Source organism: Nestor notabilis, unplaced genomic scaffold (genome assembly GCF_000696875.1).
Source record: "Nestor notabilis isolate BGI_N333 unplaced genomic scaffold, ASM69687v1 scaffold7310, whole genome shotgun sequence".
Taxonomy (NCBI): Eukaryota; Metazoa; Chordata; class Aves; order Psittaciformes; family Psittacidae; genus Nestor; species Nestor notabilis.
In genome coordinates, this window is record NW_009910634.1 from 121,030 (window position 1) to 141,546 (window position 20,517).

Genomic DNA, 20,517 nt, shown 5'->3' on the forward strand with positions numbered 1-20,517 from the left:
GCAGAAAATCTTTCACTCCATTTGTAGCCCAGTAAACTTTGAACTGGCACAGCTGAAGCTGCAATAAGAACACACAGTTATACAGAAACACAGGGAACAAGACAGAATAGCTCAATTCAAAAGTAGGTGGCCCTATGTCTGGGTGATGCAGCACTGACCACCACTATGTAGCCTAAATTTCAACAAGTCACACTACAAGCTGGTCATATTTGCAGTAGTCACAACATGGAAGTTGTAAATAATTTAACTATCCAAATACACATGTTTATTAATATATGCCCTAGGGGGCAGGAGGGTAAGAGATTAAGTCCTGGGATACTAGAGCAATACTAAACTCTTGCTTATGCCTTTCTGACAGTTGAACTTCGATGATTCATAGAATGGTTTGGGTTGGAAGGGATCTTTAAAGGTCAACTAGTCAAACCCCCTGCAATGAGCAAGGAGACCTTCCACTAGATCAGGTTGCTCAGAGCCCAGTCCAACCTGACTTTGAATGTTTCCAGGGATGAAGCATCCACAGTTTCTCTGGGCAACCTGTTGCAGTGTCTCAACACCCCCGCAGTTAAGAATTTCTTCCTTGTATCTAATCTAAATCTCTCCTCTTTTATTTTAAAACCTTGTCCTATCACTACCACCCTATTAAAAAGTGTGTCCTCATCTTCCTCAGGCTTGTCAACCACACCGCTCAGCTAGGTGTCATCTGCAAATCTGCTGAGGGTGCACTAAATCCCACTGTCTGTGTCATTGATGAAGATATTAAACAGCACTGGTCCTAGTACAAACCCCCTGGGGGATCAGTGCCCCACTTGGCACTGACCTCTATCTGGCCATTGACATTCAGCTGTTGACCATTATTCTCTGGATGCAATCATCCAACCAGTTCCTTATCCAGTGAATAGACCACCCACCAAATTCATCTCCCTCCAATTTAGAGAGAAGGACCATGTAGGGGACTGTGTTAAAGGCCTTAAAGAAGTCCAGACAGATGGCATCCATAGCTCTTCCCTTGTCCACTGATGTGGTCACTGCACCATAGAATGCCACTTAGTTTTTCAGGGAAGACTTAGCCTTAGTAAAGGAATGCTGGCTGCGTCAAATCACCACCTTGTGCTTTAGCATAGCTTCCATGATCTCCCCAGGCACAGAGCTTGAGGCTGACAGGCCCTCCTTTCTATGCTTTTAAAAAATGGGTGCAATATTTCCTTTTTTCCGGTCACTGGGGACTTCACCTGACTGCCATTACTTTTCAAATATTATGGAGAGTGGTTTGCTAACCACATCAGTCAATTCCTTCAGGACTCTGGGATACATTTCATCTGGTCCTATAGATTTATGTATGTTCACGTTCCTCAGGTGGTCTCAAACCTGATCATCTCTTACAGTGGGGGGCACTTTGCTTCCCTAGTCCCTGCCTTGAGGTCCAAACACTTGAGGGGTGTGGCAAGAGCAGTTGCCAGTGAAGACTGAGACAAAGATGTTGAGTACTCAGCCATCCCCTTGCCTATTGTTATGTTAACCAGTTTGCCAGTCATATTCTTGACCTTTAGCTGACACATCTATAGAAGCTCTTACTATTACTCTTCGCATCTCCTGCCAAGTTCAGCTCCAGCTGTGTCTTGGCCTTCCTGACACCATCCCTACACAATCGGGCAAAAGTCCTATACTCTTGCCAGTATACCTGTCTCTGCTTCCTCTGTTTCTGCATTTCCTTCTTGCCCTTCAGTTTGACCAGCATGTCTTTAGTCAGCCACCCCAGTCTCTTGCCTTCCCATTCTGATTTCTTACATAAGATCCAGAATTGGATTTAATTAAAAAAAAAACCAAACCAAAAAAAAACCAATTAAAAAATCAACATAAGCAATCTGGCATCATTCATGAAAATCACAGTACAGAAGGATGTTATCTGAGAGAAGGGCATCCTTAAGAAGATCAGCTCAGGAAGACACAGGCATACTGCATTTCACAAAGAATTTAATCACTATAGGAAGTGAAATCCCATTATTGAAATTATTTCTTTTATATATTGCTAGCTAGTTTTCATATTTGTTACATGTATTCTTTTTTATGTAAGGCAAACATTAAAACAACTTTGCGTGTGTTAGAATTTTGGGAGCACTGGTAACTTTCATAACACTACTGCCTTTTTACTGTTGGATTAAGTAAGCTTTGGCGTTTAAATCAAAGGCAAAGATGAAGGAACAGATTCCTTTCCTCAGTTACCCTTCTGTCCCTTTTCAACAGAACATTTGCATTTTCAGCTTTATTACAGAAATTCTCAACAAGCCCTAAGAAACATCAGAAAACAGCTGATTAAGAAAATTAAATGCCTTTTATAAGGGATTCTCAAACTGTAATACCTTCAACTTTCAAACGGATTGTAGATCTACCACATAACACCCAATTGCTCCGAGATTTTTTTTCCCACCTTTCTTTTATCAATAAAATGTAAAAAAAGTTGCTTTGAACAAGTGGGGAATAAAAGACAAGGTTCTATTAACAGAAAACTTTGATCTCTTGATTTTGTACAGCTACAATATAAAGAAAGTATATCCAACAGAATTTTGAAGGACCATGTATTTTTACACAGCCAAAGCATTCATGTTAGTTTGCTAGTGCTCCTTGCCTGGTTAATGGAAGACTTCCAAGCCATAACTATCCTTGTATCCACTTCCCGAGCATCAATGCTACTTATTCAATGCTCAAAAGAAAGCCAGCTTACTCTTCCAAATACTATAAACTGAAGAAGACCCTTTTCCCCATCCTCCATTTCAAGAGACTTTAAATCAAGAGAAGTCCAATTAAGTTCTGCCTTTTCTTTCCTTTCCATAGTTCTCTCCTTCTTTTCTTTCAATTCCTAACGAACAAAGAAAACAAAAAAGAGGAGATGGGAAGAAGAAGAAAAACAACCTAGAAGTTCTTAGCACTTGTCCTACCAAGTATGTAGTCATCTTTGTTTTCACCAGGGACTTGTGGAAACGATAATTCCTCAGGCAGACAGGATCAAAGTTTTAAAAAAGTATTAAAATGGGATTTGGAAAGCAGAGGCTATTGCCCATAGAATACTACAGTTCTGTGAAAGGTCAAAATTCAGGGTGTCTTTACTCCACAGTATTGCTTAAGCATATTTTGTGTAACTAATATATCCAGGCAATATTACTTTCAATAATGAAAAATACATGTATCTGGATTCTTGGAAATCAGAACAGCAAACACTGGCAGGTGTTAGATTTAGGCTGTTTGTACTCCATACAGGATAAAGACTGGAAAAGTTCATACCACTGCTTGTGGGAGAAAAATGCTCTAGTGTGGCAGACATATATTTCTTTTCCTAGAATCAACAGCTCTTTACTAAGTCCAAGCCCACTGACAGATTCAAACACTTACCATGATGAAGAGAACAGATTCCATAGCTTTCTTTACATTTTTGCTCTCCAGACTCTTATTCTAAGCTTTGAAAGAGGGAATATGCTTCCAGTCAGAATGACATAATTGGAAAATGCGTGTTATGATGAGAATAGCATTTTGTGAGATCATTTGTATAAAAAGACAAAGATTCTTGTTCTAGTTTCATTTTAAAAGCTTCTGAAAATAGAAAGCAAGAAAGACTGGAGAGTGTGTGCTTGCACATGAAAAGAATGGAAGACCTTTTAATAATCCAGATGAAGAAGTAATGAGTATATTCAGTAGCTTTCAAAAATAGGATTCTGATGAGATTTAACTGGACAGCTAAAGGACATCTAATGAAGTTAAAAGCTGACAAATGCAAATCAACCAGATGTGATGGTAAAAAACCCTAAGTTATGTTTCCTAAATTAAGCATACGAAAGCTTAGTGTAGGAAACTTAGAAGCACTGCAACATCCTGGGCAGCTCATTCTATCTGCTGAATGAGCAGAAATTGTAAAAGAAACCAAACAGAATTTTGAGAAACAAAATATGACTTGTATTGTTAGATAAATCTGAAAGTATGACAATTCTGTTACAGAAATGAATACTGTAGCTTCATGTAGAGTCTTTTGCTATGTTATTTGAAAAATTGTATCACAGAATTAGAAGAGGACCAAAAAAATCAGAGTAAAGGATTACAAGCCAAGAACTTTGCAGTCAGGACTGACTAGCTCAGCCATAGTTATCAGCATTATAACAGCTGGTAAAACTACATACAGAAAAATACAAAAGGGCTTTCACATTCCATCATCTATTATGTACATTCATCTAACTTACAGTACTGATTAAAAAGTATAGTATGTTCATAAATATTAAATGCTGAATTTTATGTACTATGTAATGATATGGTTGTCTGTCCTTTCAGGAATGGTGAATGAAGAAATTCAGGGACAGTTCAGAATACAGAAATTCAGCACAGTTGTCCTTCAAGGCTGTACAAAGCTTTCCAAGACCACTGGCTTGTGCATCTGCAGACTGCCACACTAGGATGATGGAAAGGAGTTTACTAGTTGTGGCATAGAGTCTGCCCTTAAATCCTTCTTAAATCTAGAAAATGCATCTTGATTAGACTCACAGGATGATACTTCCACTGCCTGTCCTACTTATATCAGCTAAAATAAAGTGAGTTATTTATTTCACAGCCTTTTAAAATCATATATGTTTTTTTTCTACCTATCTACTTAATTTCCTAAAAAACTTGGAGTTCATTAAAACATTCCACAGGTCCCGGAAAGAGCATTCTGTGGCTTTACCCTGTCAAGCTCCAGTGACATAAAAAGCATTGCTCTATAAAATCATGCATTATTATTGTCAACAAAATTCTGGTTTGGCATGTATGCTGATCCTAGTTACTTTTAATGGCAAAACCTCCAAAGAGAAAAGGATTGATATGATGACAAAAGAAGGTCACAGAGAGTTTAAATAAACCAGAATAGGAGAGAGACTTAAAATATGTGATTTATAAAAGAGATACTGTAGTTTAGCAGCATGAAGTATTCCTTAATGAATAATTCAATACAGTCTGGTTCAGAACCCTAAACTAAGTGCTAATTAGCCATAGCAACACACTTTCAACACAAATATAAAATAAGGTCTAATTAATGACCATTTCCTGTGGCAAAAGATGAAGTTCTCTAATTTATCTCTGAAAAAAGACACTAAAAGAGAAACAAAATGAAAGGGGAGCTTTAAAAGAAAAAGGCATTGCAAAAGCTAGGTTCCTGCAGGCATTTCAGTGTCCAGGGCATACTGCTCTGGCTAGCCCTTGAAACTCTTCACTGCAAGAGTGAGATGATTATTTCTCTTTAGGAAAAAATATCTTCCATGTCAGTAAACATAGAATAAAAGTTGTCCATTTTCCCAGCTGACGTATGCATACCTTTGAGCTGAGAAAGCAGCACACCAGAACCTGTATATTATTTTTTTTAATAAAAAAAATAAAAACTAAAAAATAAAAAATTGGACAAACTGAGCGTGCACAATTCTTTGAAACCAAGTTGAGAAACTCCTCCAGTAGCTGCTATAACATGTTTTTTGCAGTTTATTACATCACGTTATTTCACAACTGAAAAGTGAAGGGATACAAAAGCTATTTACAGACCTTAGAAAATTTGATGACACAGAGCAGAAGGTCACTAAATCATAAATAAATGTAAAAAGGTTTCTTAATGAGAGTTACAGTGTGCTCAGTAAAACTACTTCCACTGTTACCAGCCATAACACCTACAATACTCATTTGATTCAAATTACATGTCCAACAGTAATACAACAAATAAACCCTAGCTAATAAGCCATAAGATTTCAATTCAATGCTTCCATTAAACAAATATATATAATCTACCTCCAAATGAAATGGCATGTGACTCACACATTTCATTGTTTTAAATATTGCAGTCACACCAACAGAGTATTTTCATGATAATGCTAAAACTGTTTTGTTGAGTTCTGTGCATGTTTTAAGTGATTAATAATACTGATCAAGATGCAGAAGGACAGATGTCTAATTGGCAGTAAAAAGATGAGAGTGAATTCTCAGTTGTCAGGTTTCAGGAAGAAGTTCAAGAGAAATCCATGCCCATAGCTAAAGCTGAGTCTCATTACTGAGTTTAACATGCCTGCTTATACCTCATTGATTAATGAAGTATTGAAGCTTATTTATTCTTGCCTCAGAGCCTTAGTTTATTTCTGATTTAGGTATACAGGAATGCAAAGACAGATCTTTATAAGAAGAAGGTAGTGTCTATCTGCAAGTCATGAGGATGATTCACATTTGCGAGTCAACGCATTGTGTGTGGACTCAGCTGACAGTAAGATGTGAGCTCCTCCCTGCATCATTTCTCAGCAACAACACAGCACCATAATCATGCCGAACCAGTCTGCTTGCAAATATGCTTTTCCTTTAAAGAGACATTTTCCTTATAATTTCCAGCAGCCCATTAAACGTTTTAGAAATTTCAGGGATGGAACTGTAGATATTACTGTAATCTTCTCCAAAAGAGTTTAAGAAGTTTTAGAATACAGCACTAATTTGGACAAAAGCTGAAAATTAAATAATTTCTCATTAGTTCTTTCTTTTGCTGCTTATTGAGTGTTTCATTTTTAACTTACCAGGCATTATAATATTGGAAAAACCTAGTTTCCTTGTTATGGATACTCCGTGGGTAAACCTGGATGTATACTCTCTCCTAATTTGTTCTATGTCTCCATGAAGCAATTGAAGAGAAACGGCCAGGCCTGAAAATTAAAAGAAAAACAAGAAAAAAGAGATTATAGTCATCACTACTTCTTAAAAACTACATACACTTGCAAGTATATATACATTCCTGAGAGCTCAGAAAATTCAGTGGAAGTTCAGTAATACAAAGCAAAACCGCCTCAATTTTTTTATGTATTTGGGAAGGGTATCAATATCCAGAAATCAATAAAGACTTGTACCCATGAAACAAAAACCCCCATAAAAAGAAGTACCTATTAAAAAGCATTAGCAATTATTACTGATGTGTAACTGTAGTATGATGACACATCGGATCAAAATTATCTCAATATAATTGAGGATGGACCGAGGCCTTAACTGGAAAAAGAATTAGAAAAATGTCAATTCAGAGAAACATCAATCAGCAATATTTGCTACCATTTCAATTTTTCACTTCCTTCAACACAATGCTGTGTTCATCAGTATGCAAGAAAAAGTGGAAACGCAATGGTCCCTATCTATGGGAGAAACGTGGAACTCTCATTACAATGCATCACTTAACCTGATACAAAGTTATACAATTTGTTCATCCAAAATCTGAAGAAACAAACTCTAATAAACCAATATAGCATAATAAATATTTTTTACTTTGGCAGAGTAATTTCATAATGACAATAATGAGTGAAATTACAACCTTTTTTCAATATTCATCATATTTAATCAATCATGTTTTTTCCTATGTTTGCTAGAAGACATACAAAATGCAAGGGTGGCCGTATAATATTTTTCCAATATTTATTCCTCTAGAACCAAGGAAGAATAACTTCATCAATTATCTGCAGTATACAAACAAATCACAAACAGTACACTTCATTACAGCTGAGATTAACAAAAACAACAGGCATACCTTTTGTTTATTAAAATAAGGCAAGTGCCAGGATGATACAGTTTGTACAGACTAATCTACCTGACCTTCAACACTACTACAGCATATCACATGCCAACATACAAATCAAGGAGAAAACAAGAGCAAACTCTTCATATACACTGAACAACTGAAGATAAACAGACAACTCAGAGGACTCATAACTAACTTTAGACTAAGTTTACAAAAATAACATGCACACAGACTGAATAACAAGGTCATTGATCCTTTCAGCTTTGGAAGAAATTTCCCCTACAACCACGTTACTATTTAATTGAATAAATTTACTTGAAGTTTGATGATTTTCAAATCAAAGCTTAAAAAGTCTGTACTAAGTGCTGTCAGTCCAGGCTACTGCACTAAAGAGATCAGAGATATAATTACATGACAACTTCTATCTTTTTCCTCTTGACTCCACTTATATTTTATTATTTTGGCAACTCCAGAGAATGTGATACTCTGACCAGACTTCCATTCTCTTATGATAAACAGCTCACCTACACATCTCCAACTGAGTACATAAACCTTACAAGGAAAAACACTGTGAAGTCTATTCTATTTTAAGGACTGTATTTAATGGTATGGACATTAATTATTTTGGTAGTAGGAACTTGTTCTGTCGTTATCCTGTTAACAACTTTTAAGAATTAATTACAATTATTTTTGGTGTAGACAAGAAAACAAACCACACTGTGGCCAGCTGACAGACAGGAAAAATTCAGACTCTGTTAGAGCAGGTGAAAATTTCTTCATTGCTGGATGGTAAGAGCTAAGCTGAGTATAGTTCACTTATAAATACGGATATTTAGCCTACCTCCAATATTGTTGCTTTTATATTTTAAGAAATCATTATACACACATATGTGTATTCATACCCCTATATGCCCCTATTGCACTGTTTCCTTGGAAACTTAAAAAGCATTGTTCCAGATCATACCAACCACAACAGCGTTAATCAGATACTGTACACCACCTGGTGTTGAGCAAAGTTATTGTGTTTTCTACACAAAAGTTGAAGACCTCAAATCCAATTAGTACTACAGTTTTCTTTGTGTATAAATTTCATAGATTTCCTTGAAGGACTTAAATCAGCTCAAAAATGAGATAAATGTAAAAAACCGTCATCAATGTCAAAACAGTTTTAACTGGAGAAATAAGCTGCCTGTCAAGGATTTGAAATACTTCATCATGCAAGGCAAGAAAGGTATTAGATCTCTGTATTTCACAGCATTCATTGTTAGAAGTGAAGAGTCATCTTTTTATATCCAAAAGTATCAAGAAAATCTCTCACTGAACACACTTTAAAATGGTTTAGTAACTTTACCTGTAGTTTAAATACATCTTTGGAATATAAATGGTATATATATAAACTCTTCAGAATAATGAAGAACACTGGATTAAAGATAGCAAAGACACTTAAGAGTGTTATACAGTGCAAATAGTCCAGTATGACAGGAAAGAGTGAAACTAAACCAGAATGGAAACAGAACAAAGATGCCCAAAGGGAAGGAAGTCTGAACAACCTCTACAAACCAAGGTTGCAAGTTAACAGTCTTGCCATTGAGGATCCAGCTGCCAATGAAAAGGGACTTGACAAGAAGAGAAACAGATCTGATAAATCTGGTAAAAACACTAAAGGTAAAAGGGTACAGACTTTGTATGATCAATGAAAAGAAGATGATCCCAAGTTAAGTTTTCTGATTGCTCTCTCAAACCTCCACTAATTTTGCAAGGGAAGTTAGGCCCCCCTGAGTTAAGGGCCCAATACCAGAAGATGCACACTGTTAGTGAGGTGTGACACCCCCATTACAGAATAGATAGCTTGAATTCCTGTGTATTTGTTACATTCAGGACCTTGTGATGAGCAAAAGGAATGTACTATATATGCAAAGCCAGGAACTTATTTTGAGTCCTAATGAAAGTTGCAACAGTCTAACCAAAGACTTATTATTAGTCCACTTACAAAGATACTAACACAGTCCAAACAAAATACTGTTGAAATGACATACATACACACAATGTTTCCAATACCTACCCCTTGCTCACCCCTCCACTGCCCTTCTGGGGTCTTAAGGTCAATGGTTTCAAGCTGGGAAGCGGGGCTTATAGTGATCAAGTTATAAGCATCCCAAGTCCTTTGCCATGAGGAGTAGGATGTTGCCTGTTTCTTCCTACTCTCTCTCCAGGCTCCTCTTGGAGTAAATTTTATGTCTGTTAATGAGCTTTACACCTTGTTATTTCTTCAGTGGTCTGCAAGTCCATGTTACATCGTCATTCATCATGTATTTCATATATACCACATATCTGTTCTTTGTTCTCTTAGTTTCCCCTAAAACTGTTTTTATTTTGCTCTCAAGGTCACAATATTTGATGACCAGTAACTCACCACTGCCAAGGTGTTCATAGGTCTGGGGCCTCTAGTATCATCCCATGCCAGTACTTTCAAGGCCTCAGTTATGCTCACACGTCTTTACTCTTCTGTGTTCTATTTTAGTCTAGTAGGGTTATAGACAGCCAAAGCCAGATAGGTAATGAGGACTGTTGTCAGCTAAACACAAATCCCGTGTCCAGTTACAAGCCACAGCAACACCATATTGAGTGGTATATAAAAATACAATACAGTTGCCAAAGTTTCTAGACACCCATCATGACTGAGGAACTATGTGTCTGAAATAAAAGTCAAGGGGAAGAGGCACTTCAAAAAGATGGAATATTTCACATTTTACCAGGAACTAAAGTTTGTATCCTCATAATAAATCAAGTTACCTGACTATCAATTAGAGTTAACTAACATCATTTAAAACACACTGCCACATCACAGAGCAATTCAGAATTTTCAGACAGTTGCACATTCAAGTGAAGTGCAGAGGGACTCCCTCAGACGCACTGCAAAACAAAGTGGAATGAAAAGGAACTGACAAGTTGAAAGACACCACCTTCCTCACCAAAATGTAACTAGGATTTTGCATACCAGAAAGCCACTGAACTGAATTTAACACGTGATTAAAGCTAGCTCCGTGGAGAAGAAATGAACGGATGGAAATGTTACTGTTCCTAGAAAGGAAGGTTTAATCTCTAGACAGTAATGAGACAGGGTCAAGGTGAAGTAGAGTTCCACATAATTTGGTCATCAGCCAACGCAGGAGATATGAAGACAACATTCAATGAAAACCCAATCAAAAGAATGCAGAGATATTCTTTTTGTATAGAGATAGAAAGGAATTTCATTAACATTTCTCCTGTGGAAACATGAACAACTTTTCTGTCATATAACAAAGGTAACATCCTTTAGTTTAATTTATTCCACTCTGATGATGTATGTCAACATCGGTTCCTTCTCATCTCATTTCATGCACTACACAATAAAATTATCAGCTGTAGAAAAAATTAGAGCATCTGATGGAACAGCTGTGCACAGACAAAGCAAAACAGAATCTATCTGAAACTTCAAAACTACAGATTTTCGATTTCTAGAACATTAGGAGCTAAAACATAACAATGAAAAGGAGTATCCAGTCTCTGAAGGACTGACACATTTTATTTAGTGTAGCTTTGTCACCTCAGAAGAAATTTCAATTACCTCCCTAGTGGTAATTAAACCCTCTTGTGTTAGCTATTATTCTTTATTTACTCCAGTTTTGAAAATATTACTACAAAACCCTGTGTGGCACTGCACATAGATCTGCTTTTATTTCTTTTGCAAGCACATGAAATTTCTTACAATTAACTCACACCGTAGTCCGCCACAGATTATTTTTATCATTCAGGTGAAAATAACAGAAAACTGACAAGTGGGCTGAATAAGCACTCCAGATTTTGTTAGATCTGTCATTTCACCTTAAAACAGCTTTTATACTGCATTACTGATTTCTGCATTTAGTTATGGCAAAAGGCAACTGTTCATTTCACATACAGACCATTTATTTGCATTTGAGCTTCTAGGGGGGAGGGGAAAACATTTATATTCAGCTTCTATCTACTGGCAGCAGAGAATCCTAGATCATATTAAGAAGAAAATGCCTAGCAGCTGCTCAGGAAGCTGATAGAAAAAACCTCAGACAGAATGCTATTCAGCACTGTTTGTATTTTAAGAAAGGTAATAAAATACGGCATCTGTCCAAACAAAGCTGCCTAAGGGTGTCAAAACTATTCTGAAAACATATATGTGTTCCCATTTCTGGTAGTATTTAAAGTGGCCAAATTACCACTGCAAAGATAAAACCAGTAGATTTCCACATTGGATTTGGCAAACAAACAATTTATTGATTTAATGTGATCTGGGAAGAATAATTGTATAAATCTTGTGCAATTTTGTCACAGCAAAATCTGTGTAGTAAATCCCACAAATTACAGCCTGGGAACAGAGAGGAAAAAAAAGAGAGGTAGATTCAACCCTCACCAGCCTTTGTTAAAGTCTTTATTGTGATTACTTTGAATTATCAAAGGAAACTCCTAAGTCTTTGTCTTTTCCTCAGCTTTAAATTCTGCTTTTTAGCGTAGTAAAAAAGAATGCAAGAAAAAACAGCCTTTGTGAAATGTTGACAACTTTCTTGGAGCTCATGAATTAAATAAGCTCTTGTACCTAAAGCTTTTGCCAGAAATGTCCTTAAGTGTGGAAAGATGGGGTTTTTTAATTCTTCACGTGGAAGATAAACACTTAGAAGCAAATAGCATTATATTATCATGAGTAAATTGGTTCTAATTGTTTTACAGGGGAGATGGTAAAGCCTTACGTACTTCTTGTCAGAATCACCGTAGGATGATGGTTAAAGGACCAGAAGACTGAATGACTAACATAAGCATCTAGTCTAACCTCCCTATATAGACTATAAAGATCTTCAGCAATAATATCTCCAATTCTTACCTTAATAAGCCCATTGATGCCCCTTTCTATTAACAATACACACAGCATGTCAATATCCATTTCCACACTACATTGTTCTACTGGAAAGATAAATCACCTTGCTAATTTTTTTTAGTTTACATTTCCGCACACTGTTTTGGTAACTAGAATGTTAGTGCACAAAATACACAGTTTTATAATCCTACATGTTTTATATTTCTCCTAGTGCAAATAATAGACAAAAGGTTCCATAGAAATACCCATTATTTTCTCCTTTATGAAGAGCAGCTCTGCCATGCAAACAGGTTTCACACCATAGTATTGGAAATTCAGGTATTTCCATTCCAATTATGTGTTATTTCAAATACAGAAACAGTTTAACTGGGACCTGAAGAAAGCGTTAAAAAAACAAATCCCCACCAACATAAAGCCCCAGATAACATTTGTAATGAATTTGTAAATGCAACTCTTGAAGGAGCTAATATCATACATGTATGTTCTATAATTTACCATTTGAAGTAGTCTTACGACTTTCTATTCTTTCAGTAGATAAACTAAATGAAGCCAACACTATTTAATAGTAACAAGCACGATGAATTTTGGAAAAGGCTTATAAAAACCTCACTGCTAAGACATAAACCAACTCCAAGATGGAAATATGAGTCAGCTATTATCATTCTGTAGCCTTAGCTAGGAAATTCCAGGTTTAGATTGGGGGCTGTTTCAATCCCATACAGAAATTGTATAGGGAGCAGGACTAGGGAAGTGACCGTCCCTGAGTACTTGGCACTGGTGAGGCTGCACCTCAAATACTGTGTTCAGTTCTTGGCCCCTTACTACAGGAAAGACATTGATGTGCTGGAGCGGGTCCAGAGAAGGGCAATGAAGCTGGTGAAGGGTCTGGAGAATAATTCTGATGAGGAACAGCTGAGGGAACTGGGGTTGTTTAGTCTGGAGAAGAGAAGGCTCAGGGGGACCTTATCACTGTCTACAACTACCTAAAAGGAGGTTGTAGTGAGGTGGGGGTCAGTCTCTTCACCTAAGTAATAAGCAATAGGACAAGAGGAAGTTGCCTCAAGTTGTGCCAGGGGAGGTGTTTAGATATTAGCAAAAATTTCTTTACTGAAAGAGTTGTCAAGCCTTGGAACAGGCTGCCCAGGGAAGTGGTTGAGTCACCATCCCTGGAGGTAGATGTGGCACTTAGGGGACATGGTTTAGTGATGGACTTGGTAGTGTTAGGTTAATGGTTAGATTCAATGATCTTAAGTCTTTTCCAACCTAAATTATTCCATGATTCTATAATCACAATAATGAAATGAACAGCAAGTCATAATTTCTACTGGATATAAGATGTCCCTGACAGTATCAGAACTGCACATTTTCAATTCTTCTCTAAAAACAAGCCTTTCAGCAATACCCAATACCACAGTTTGCATTTAACTTTATTAGAGCTGTCATCTCCAGCAGTCTATAAGTCATGCTATATGAAGGATAACTCACTACACCAAAAATCTACCTTGAACTTGATTTTTTTAAGTCTGTATGGTAAAGACAGAACTTTCACAACAATGACAATACAAGGTTGTACTGTTGCAAAAATGCACAGAATTACATCTGACGGGTCTATAAAAGTCTGCCACTTTAAGGATTAATATCCTTTCCAAAACTACGACAATTAATATTACATGCTAGATTAGGGTAAAAATTTGCCTCCTGAATTTGAGAAAATGGTTTTATATTAGTTTGCAGAGAAGTGGTTGAGTCACCATCCCTGGAGGTAGATGTGGCACTTAGGGGACATGGTTTAGTGATGGACTTGGTAGTGTTAGGTTAATGGTTAGATTCAATGATCTTAAGTCTTTTCCAACCTAAATTATTCCATGATTCTATAATCACAATAATGAAATGAACAGCAAGTCATAATTTCTACTGGATATAAGATGTCCCTGACAGTATCAGAACTGCACATTTTCAATTCTTCTCTAAAAACAAGCCTTTCAGCAATACCCAATACCACAGTTTGCATTTAACTTTATTAGAGCTGTCATCTCCAGCAGTCTATAAGTCATGCTATATGAAGGATAACTCACTACACCAAAAATCTACCTTGAACTTGATTTTTTTAAGTCTGTATGGTAAAGACAGAACTTTCACAACAATGACAATACAAGGTTGTACTGTTGCAAAAATGCACAGAATTACATCTGACGGGTCTATAAAAGTCTGCCACTTTAAGGATTAATATCCTTTCCAAAACTACGACAATTAATATTACATGCTAGATTAGGGTAAAAATTTGCCTCCTGAATTTGAGAAAATGGTTTTATATTAGTTTGCAGAACAATATCATCTACCTTGCAAAAAGTTCTTAAGTAAGTACTTTTTACTACAAGATCTACAAATACTTGTCTAAAAATCTGCTCTAAAACTGGCTTTTTTATATGTCAAAGTTGTCATTCAGGGCCAAACGATCTTGAAAAACAATTTATGTGCAAAATTCTTTATATATTTAATCTTTCAGCTTTAGCATTTGTTGAGAACAAAAAGGAATGCCTTAATTTATTGCGAACTTAGTGAAGCACATACAAGCACTATTCTTATTTTCAATGTATTTCAAATTGCAGCCTTCAGTGACAACTAATTCTTAAACACATCAAAATGGAATACACATTGTCACAAAGTCTCCTTGTCACAAAACGTGACGAAGATTGAAACTGACAGATTAATAAATTGTCATAGTAATTTATAATGTCATAAAAACTGGAGTAATTAAACAAATGCACTTGCTGTTTGAATGTTAGTCGTGTATATATAAAACACATTTCAGAGCACCACTGACATCTGTGATCCCTGCTGAGGAAACACAAGCATCAGAGAATTTCTGTGATTAATCATACACTCAGGAGTAACCTAATATTTAGGTACTTCATTCTGCTCTATCTACTCTGTTGAGAACACGTTACCACTCCTGCTCTTATTCCTCATTTTCTACTAGCCCATTGCTCCACTCAGTTCTCCACTGTGAGCCTACATTTCTTTTTTGTGGCTAACAACTAGATCTGTTCCCACAGGGAGCGCATATTTTGTTTCCCATCTGGCATGTCTCATGATGATTCACAGGAAGAAGCTCTCCTTGCAACAACTCTTGAGTGGGATAATGCTGTGAACTGCTGGAGTAGTGTCATGCAAACATAGTCACACTACTTCCTATATCTAGAAAATACTGTAAGTTACCATAGCTATGTTCCTAGGAATACTGCACTCTGTAAACTTCTACTGAGCTACACATTCCCTGATGTATTTTATCTGTTGCAGCTTTTCATCACACAAAGTGTGGAACAATCATGCTCCTCAGCTACCTCACTTCATGGGGCTTCTAATATTTCTCCGCTGCAAGGTAAATAATGTCTCTGAAAGGCTTCCCCCTTTGAATACAGGAATTTGTGAGCCAAAGCTTACTCTCTGTGAAACAAGACATGAAACAAAGTATATCGGTTTCCACATGCTTGTTTGGTTTGTTTTTTAATTTCTCAGTATTTAACAGTAACCATGGAGAAAGTGCCAAGAGGCTTCTGAATGCAGGTAAATAGGTGTGGGAAGACATATATTGCCCCAAAGCACATACCATTGTTTGTATCCTTGTATCCAACTACCTCTGCTGCCACACTTTTCCCAGAACTTGTGTCTTGTCAGAAGAGTTCACACCTTGGGCTGCTCTACCTCATGCCTTCTCAGACTGAGTCTTATACTACCACTGAGCTAGACTGAGATTTAGTGCCAACATGTACGTTGGAAAAAAATATGCACATGTGAGGTAACAACAGTTCCCTAAACCCAATGATGTTTTCTTTATGAAACTTACTTTGGTCTGGTTGAATTAAAATGATAGCAGTGGAATGAAATTTGCCTTTTGAATGCGCAACCTCACCAAACTTCAAAAACTTAGATCCCACTTTGAAGTTGGTTCCTCTTTGAACTGGTGTTGGACCCCATAACCTCCTGAGGACCTTTCCAACCTCATTTACTGTATGATTTAATTCATAACTTTGCCCGCTAAGATGACAGTTTCTCTTTCCTCATAGAAAGGATTCTTGGCGAACATCTATCAACAATATGGGCTGCGAGTCCTCCATGCTTCAATCAGGACATTATGCAATTGCCCATTCATTGACCAGGTTCCTTTTGTTAGGCAGCATCACCTTGGATGATCCTCTGCCTGCAGATTTTTGCACAGGTACATGGAAACAACTTTGACTTTACTACAGACAGTAAACTATTCATTTGAAAAACCTACTTGTGCATCTTACTCTTTTAAAGAAATTAACAGTTTGTGGCTGACAGACTTAATCTTTTACAAATCAAACCACAACCTGAATTTGTCTTAAAAACAGCTTCCCAATTTAGGTCTTCCCTTCACCATATTAAAAAATTCACATTCCTGCCAACTACTAGATAGAAGAAAGTAATTTCTGTTTTGTTTTGTTTTGCTTTTTATGACCTAAACTGTATGGAAGAAGATGTGATTTATGCAGATTTTTCAAGAGTTGTAGTTTGACCTCCTATGCAACAGCTAAAAAATTAATACGCTGGAGCCAGGAGTGGCAAGCAAAATCCCACCATCCTGAATGTGTTTACTCCAAGCTTAAGGCCCTCCCATCAATTCAAGTTAATGTAAAATTAAGTGTTTCCAGTAGAGCTGCAATGTAAGTTTGGCATTGCTAGCACAGAATACACCACACTGCGTTCAGAAACATGCAATTAAGTTACACCACCCTTGTCTAGTTTATCAGAGCATTCCAAAATAATGACACAGGAAAAGACCTTCCCACTCTATTTGCTATTTTCGTGGAATCCATGCAAGAGTCCAAAGCTACAAAGCAGACAGACATGTTGATAACTTCTTAAACGAGTAAGTTATTCTCTGTAGGATTTGAAAGGATTTTCACCCCCTTTACTGTAACAAGTGAAAAGCATGTGAACCCTTGTCTCAGCTCTCAAGAATTTCTGTATCAGGCACATGCAGCCTTTCAAGACTCATTATAAAGGAATCTAAATTGGCATTTACACAGAAGCTTACACATGAGAATGTTAGGAACCTAAAGTAAAAAGTGGAGCTAAAAGAATGTTTTGCATCCCTTTAAAACTAAGCTATCCAGCCTTTCTTCTCAAAAGACGATGAAGAAAGAGGAAGTTGTAGTGCATTTTTCATCAGTTTTTTAATATGATTTTTTTAAGATAATTCACTGGGGAGAATATTCACATGTAACACAAGACGGAGGTTTAAATTTTTCACTACAGGATTTGCTAAGAGGACATGAATACAGATCACACTTGGGAAAATTGTGCACTACTCAGCAGGCTTTAGAGCCACTTTCACTTTCCCCATGGCATAATGAATATTGTCTGATTGTATACGAAGTTGAATAGTAGCTGCAGGGAAGTCTGAGAAGCCAAGTGATTAGCATGCTCATCTGGGACATGTGAGACAGACTGGAAATCCTTTTTTTCCAAATCAGAGTCTGAACTAAGACATTTTCTGTCTTCAAAGAATGTCTCAAACACTGGAGTTAAATGACTTCTACGGTAAACCTGGATTTATATATTTATATATTCCCTTAAACAGCATGGGCACAAGAATCACAGCAATCATCCCCAGCACCTTTTTTCAGCCTAGTGCCCAAGCAGTTCAATGTAGCTCACCTGTACACTGACTGTGCAAGTGTCCTGGGTGCCTCCAGCTCCACCCGATCTCAACTTCAAGCAATGGCAGAAATGAAAGTTACCTTAGCTTTAGGTACCTACAGGAAGACCTCGTCCCTAAGAAGTTACTTGGAAGATGCTGTTGGCATTTAAGTAGGGATTACAGTAAGAACCATCAGTGTTCAACCGTGTAACTTGCTCATAGTCAGAAGTAGACAATTTTTGAGGACAAGAACCCTCTACGTTCAGAGCCCAAAGGACTGCTCAAATCATAAGACACAAAGCACTGCACCAATTACTAGACATTCCTTTCATCATCATGCACTACATTAAAAAAATCATTTTGTCTTTTGAAAGTCTTAAGAACTGGGGGGGAGAGAGGGAAGAAAAGAATTAGTACTATGAGCAAGAATATAAAGTTGCATGTGATAAATTCTTACTAAAAATCAGAAGAAATAAGTAATCCGTGATGCTGCGTAAGCATGTCCAAAAGGAATAGCATTCACAGATTTTTATTTTTTTGTAGAATCATGTTTAAGGATGACCAGATTTGGCTATGTTCTCTTGTCCCTGTCCTAAAATGCACTTCAAAACATTTTAAAAATCAACAGGTTTGTGGCACAGTAAATCTGCAGGCAAATGAAGCAGCTATTATATGATCGGTAACAGTTTACAAAGCACTTTGTATATTAGTGCCTCCTTTACTAAAGACAAAAGCAGCCCACATCCAATACTATTTGTTTAGTGTAGCCCCAAGAAAGGTCCAGAGTACAGTTTCACAGTCACATACAAAGAATAAGATCTGCAACTATGACCCACACCGCAAACCTTACAAGGAGATTCTGACATTTCACAGCAGCCCAAGCTTTGATACAAAAGCAATGACTTTGGCTAGTCTTCACTCTAAAATATACCATAATGGGATAAAGGATGATTGTCTATGGTTTGAGAGAAGCCAGTAACTATCTGTAGTTTTCACTATCTGTAGTATGCATTTCACTGCTCTCTGTTCCTACAGATAAAGAAATAGAAATGTGTTATTTTCCATCTAAGACTGATGTCATTAGGTGTGATGTCTATGCAGGAATAATATTTCTTTCCACAGATCTTTTGTCATTTTAAAATGAAGTAACTGGCTTCTAATTCTAAGAGAAAAGATTGTAGGAAAAATAGTTTTCATAGCCAGCTCCACTCCAGATATTAGTGAAAATGAGTTTGATAGTATTTGTTCTACAAGTATGACAAACTCAGTGTAAGAAATAACAGCGCTACTAAATGCAGCAAAGGCTGTACAATTTGGTCTTTGCACTGTTTTCATCTCCTACACTAGACAACGTGGTGTTTTCCACTAAGCTGATACCTGACATGAGCTGCAAAGATGATCCACTACCTGCTACTCTAGCCTCTTAGGCTGGAAATTCATGCAGAAAACACATTCCAGTTTCCACTCTAGCAAATGGTGCTAAATTATCCATGAGACTGAATCCTCTCATTCCTGGATCCACTGAGAAGAAAAAAGGGAATGAACAATTCTTCCCTGATCCTTTGAGGGCCATATTGTCATTCACCTTGATTTGATCTTTTTAGACACAAGCTGAAAATAAGATTCAAGAGGATTCCGTACTTAAGAGCTGTAATGAATTGAAGTAGTAAAAGTACTTTTGGGGGAAGTGGGGGCTTAAGTGCTAAATAAAATGGTGTAGTCTGGCAATACATGTTTCACATGAAAGACACTGAAAGTACATTTTGAGTTCATTTTTAGATTTCCCCAGAAAACTGGGAGATTTTTTTTTCCCCCTGAGGAACATTTTGAATTATCTGATAAACTATTTCAGCAGTGGGAGATAATAATTTTTGGAAATTTAAGACTGTGTGAAAATCTCCTGAGCTGAAAGAAACTGTACAGGACAGAATCTGAAGAGGAAACAAGCCTGGAAGATAGAGAATAGTCTGAAGCATCTTTGCTATTGTTTGTTTATTGTGCTTTCTTTCTTGTGTCTTTTTAAGGCGATCTGAAAAGGGCAAGTGCAATATAAACTGAAAATTCAAGTTTTCCTACATTTGGCTCACACCAACAATGGTTCCTAAGAGAGAGAAAAGACCCATTTCTCTTGTAATGCAAGATTTTCTCTTTTTTTAACAACTATAAGGTGGCAGACAAGGTTAATGAGGCTCCAGAATGAGCCATTCAATACTACTACAGAAAAAGACAGCAAAGGAAAAAATAAAAAAGTAGTGTAACAACAGTATTTTCCATGAGGTGTCAGCAGAAGTATCTGAACGTATTGCTGAAGCCTTGTAAGCACTTTTTCAGGCTGTAAGTAGTAGCAGAGGAACAAATGTCACGTGTGCAATGTAAATAATCTTTCATAGTTTATCTTTTAGATGCTCAGTACTCCAAGCGGCATTC

General features: G+C 36.9%; 1 protein-coding gene across 1 annotated transcript in view; it reads right to left on the reverse strand.

Annotated features, from left to right (window-relative positions):
* Positions 1–20,517, reverse strand: part of DOCK4 (dedicator of cytokinesis 4) — a gene marked incomplete at its 5' end in the record, with an annotated part of 119,538 nt that overhangs the window by 93,134 nt on the left and 5,887 nt on the right. The window contains one exon of the mRNA XM_010011020.1: positions 6,555–6,680. Within this exon, the coding sequence (XP_010009322.1) occupies positions 6,555–6,680 (126 nt within the window). The remainder of the gene's footprint in view (positions 1–6,554; positions 6,681–20,517) is intronic.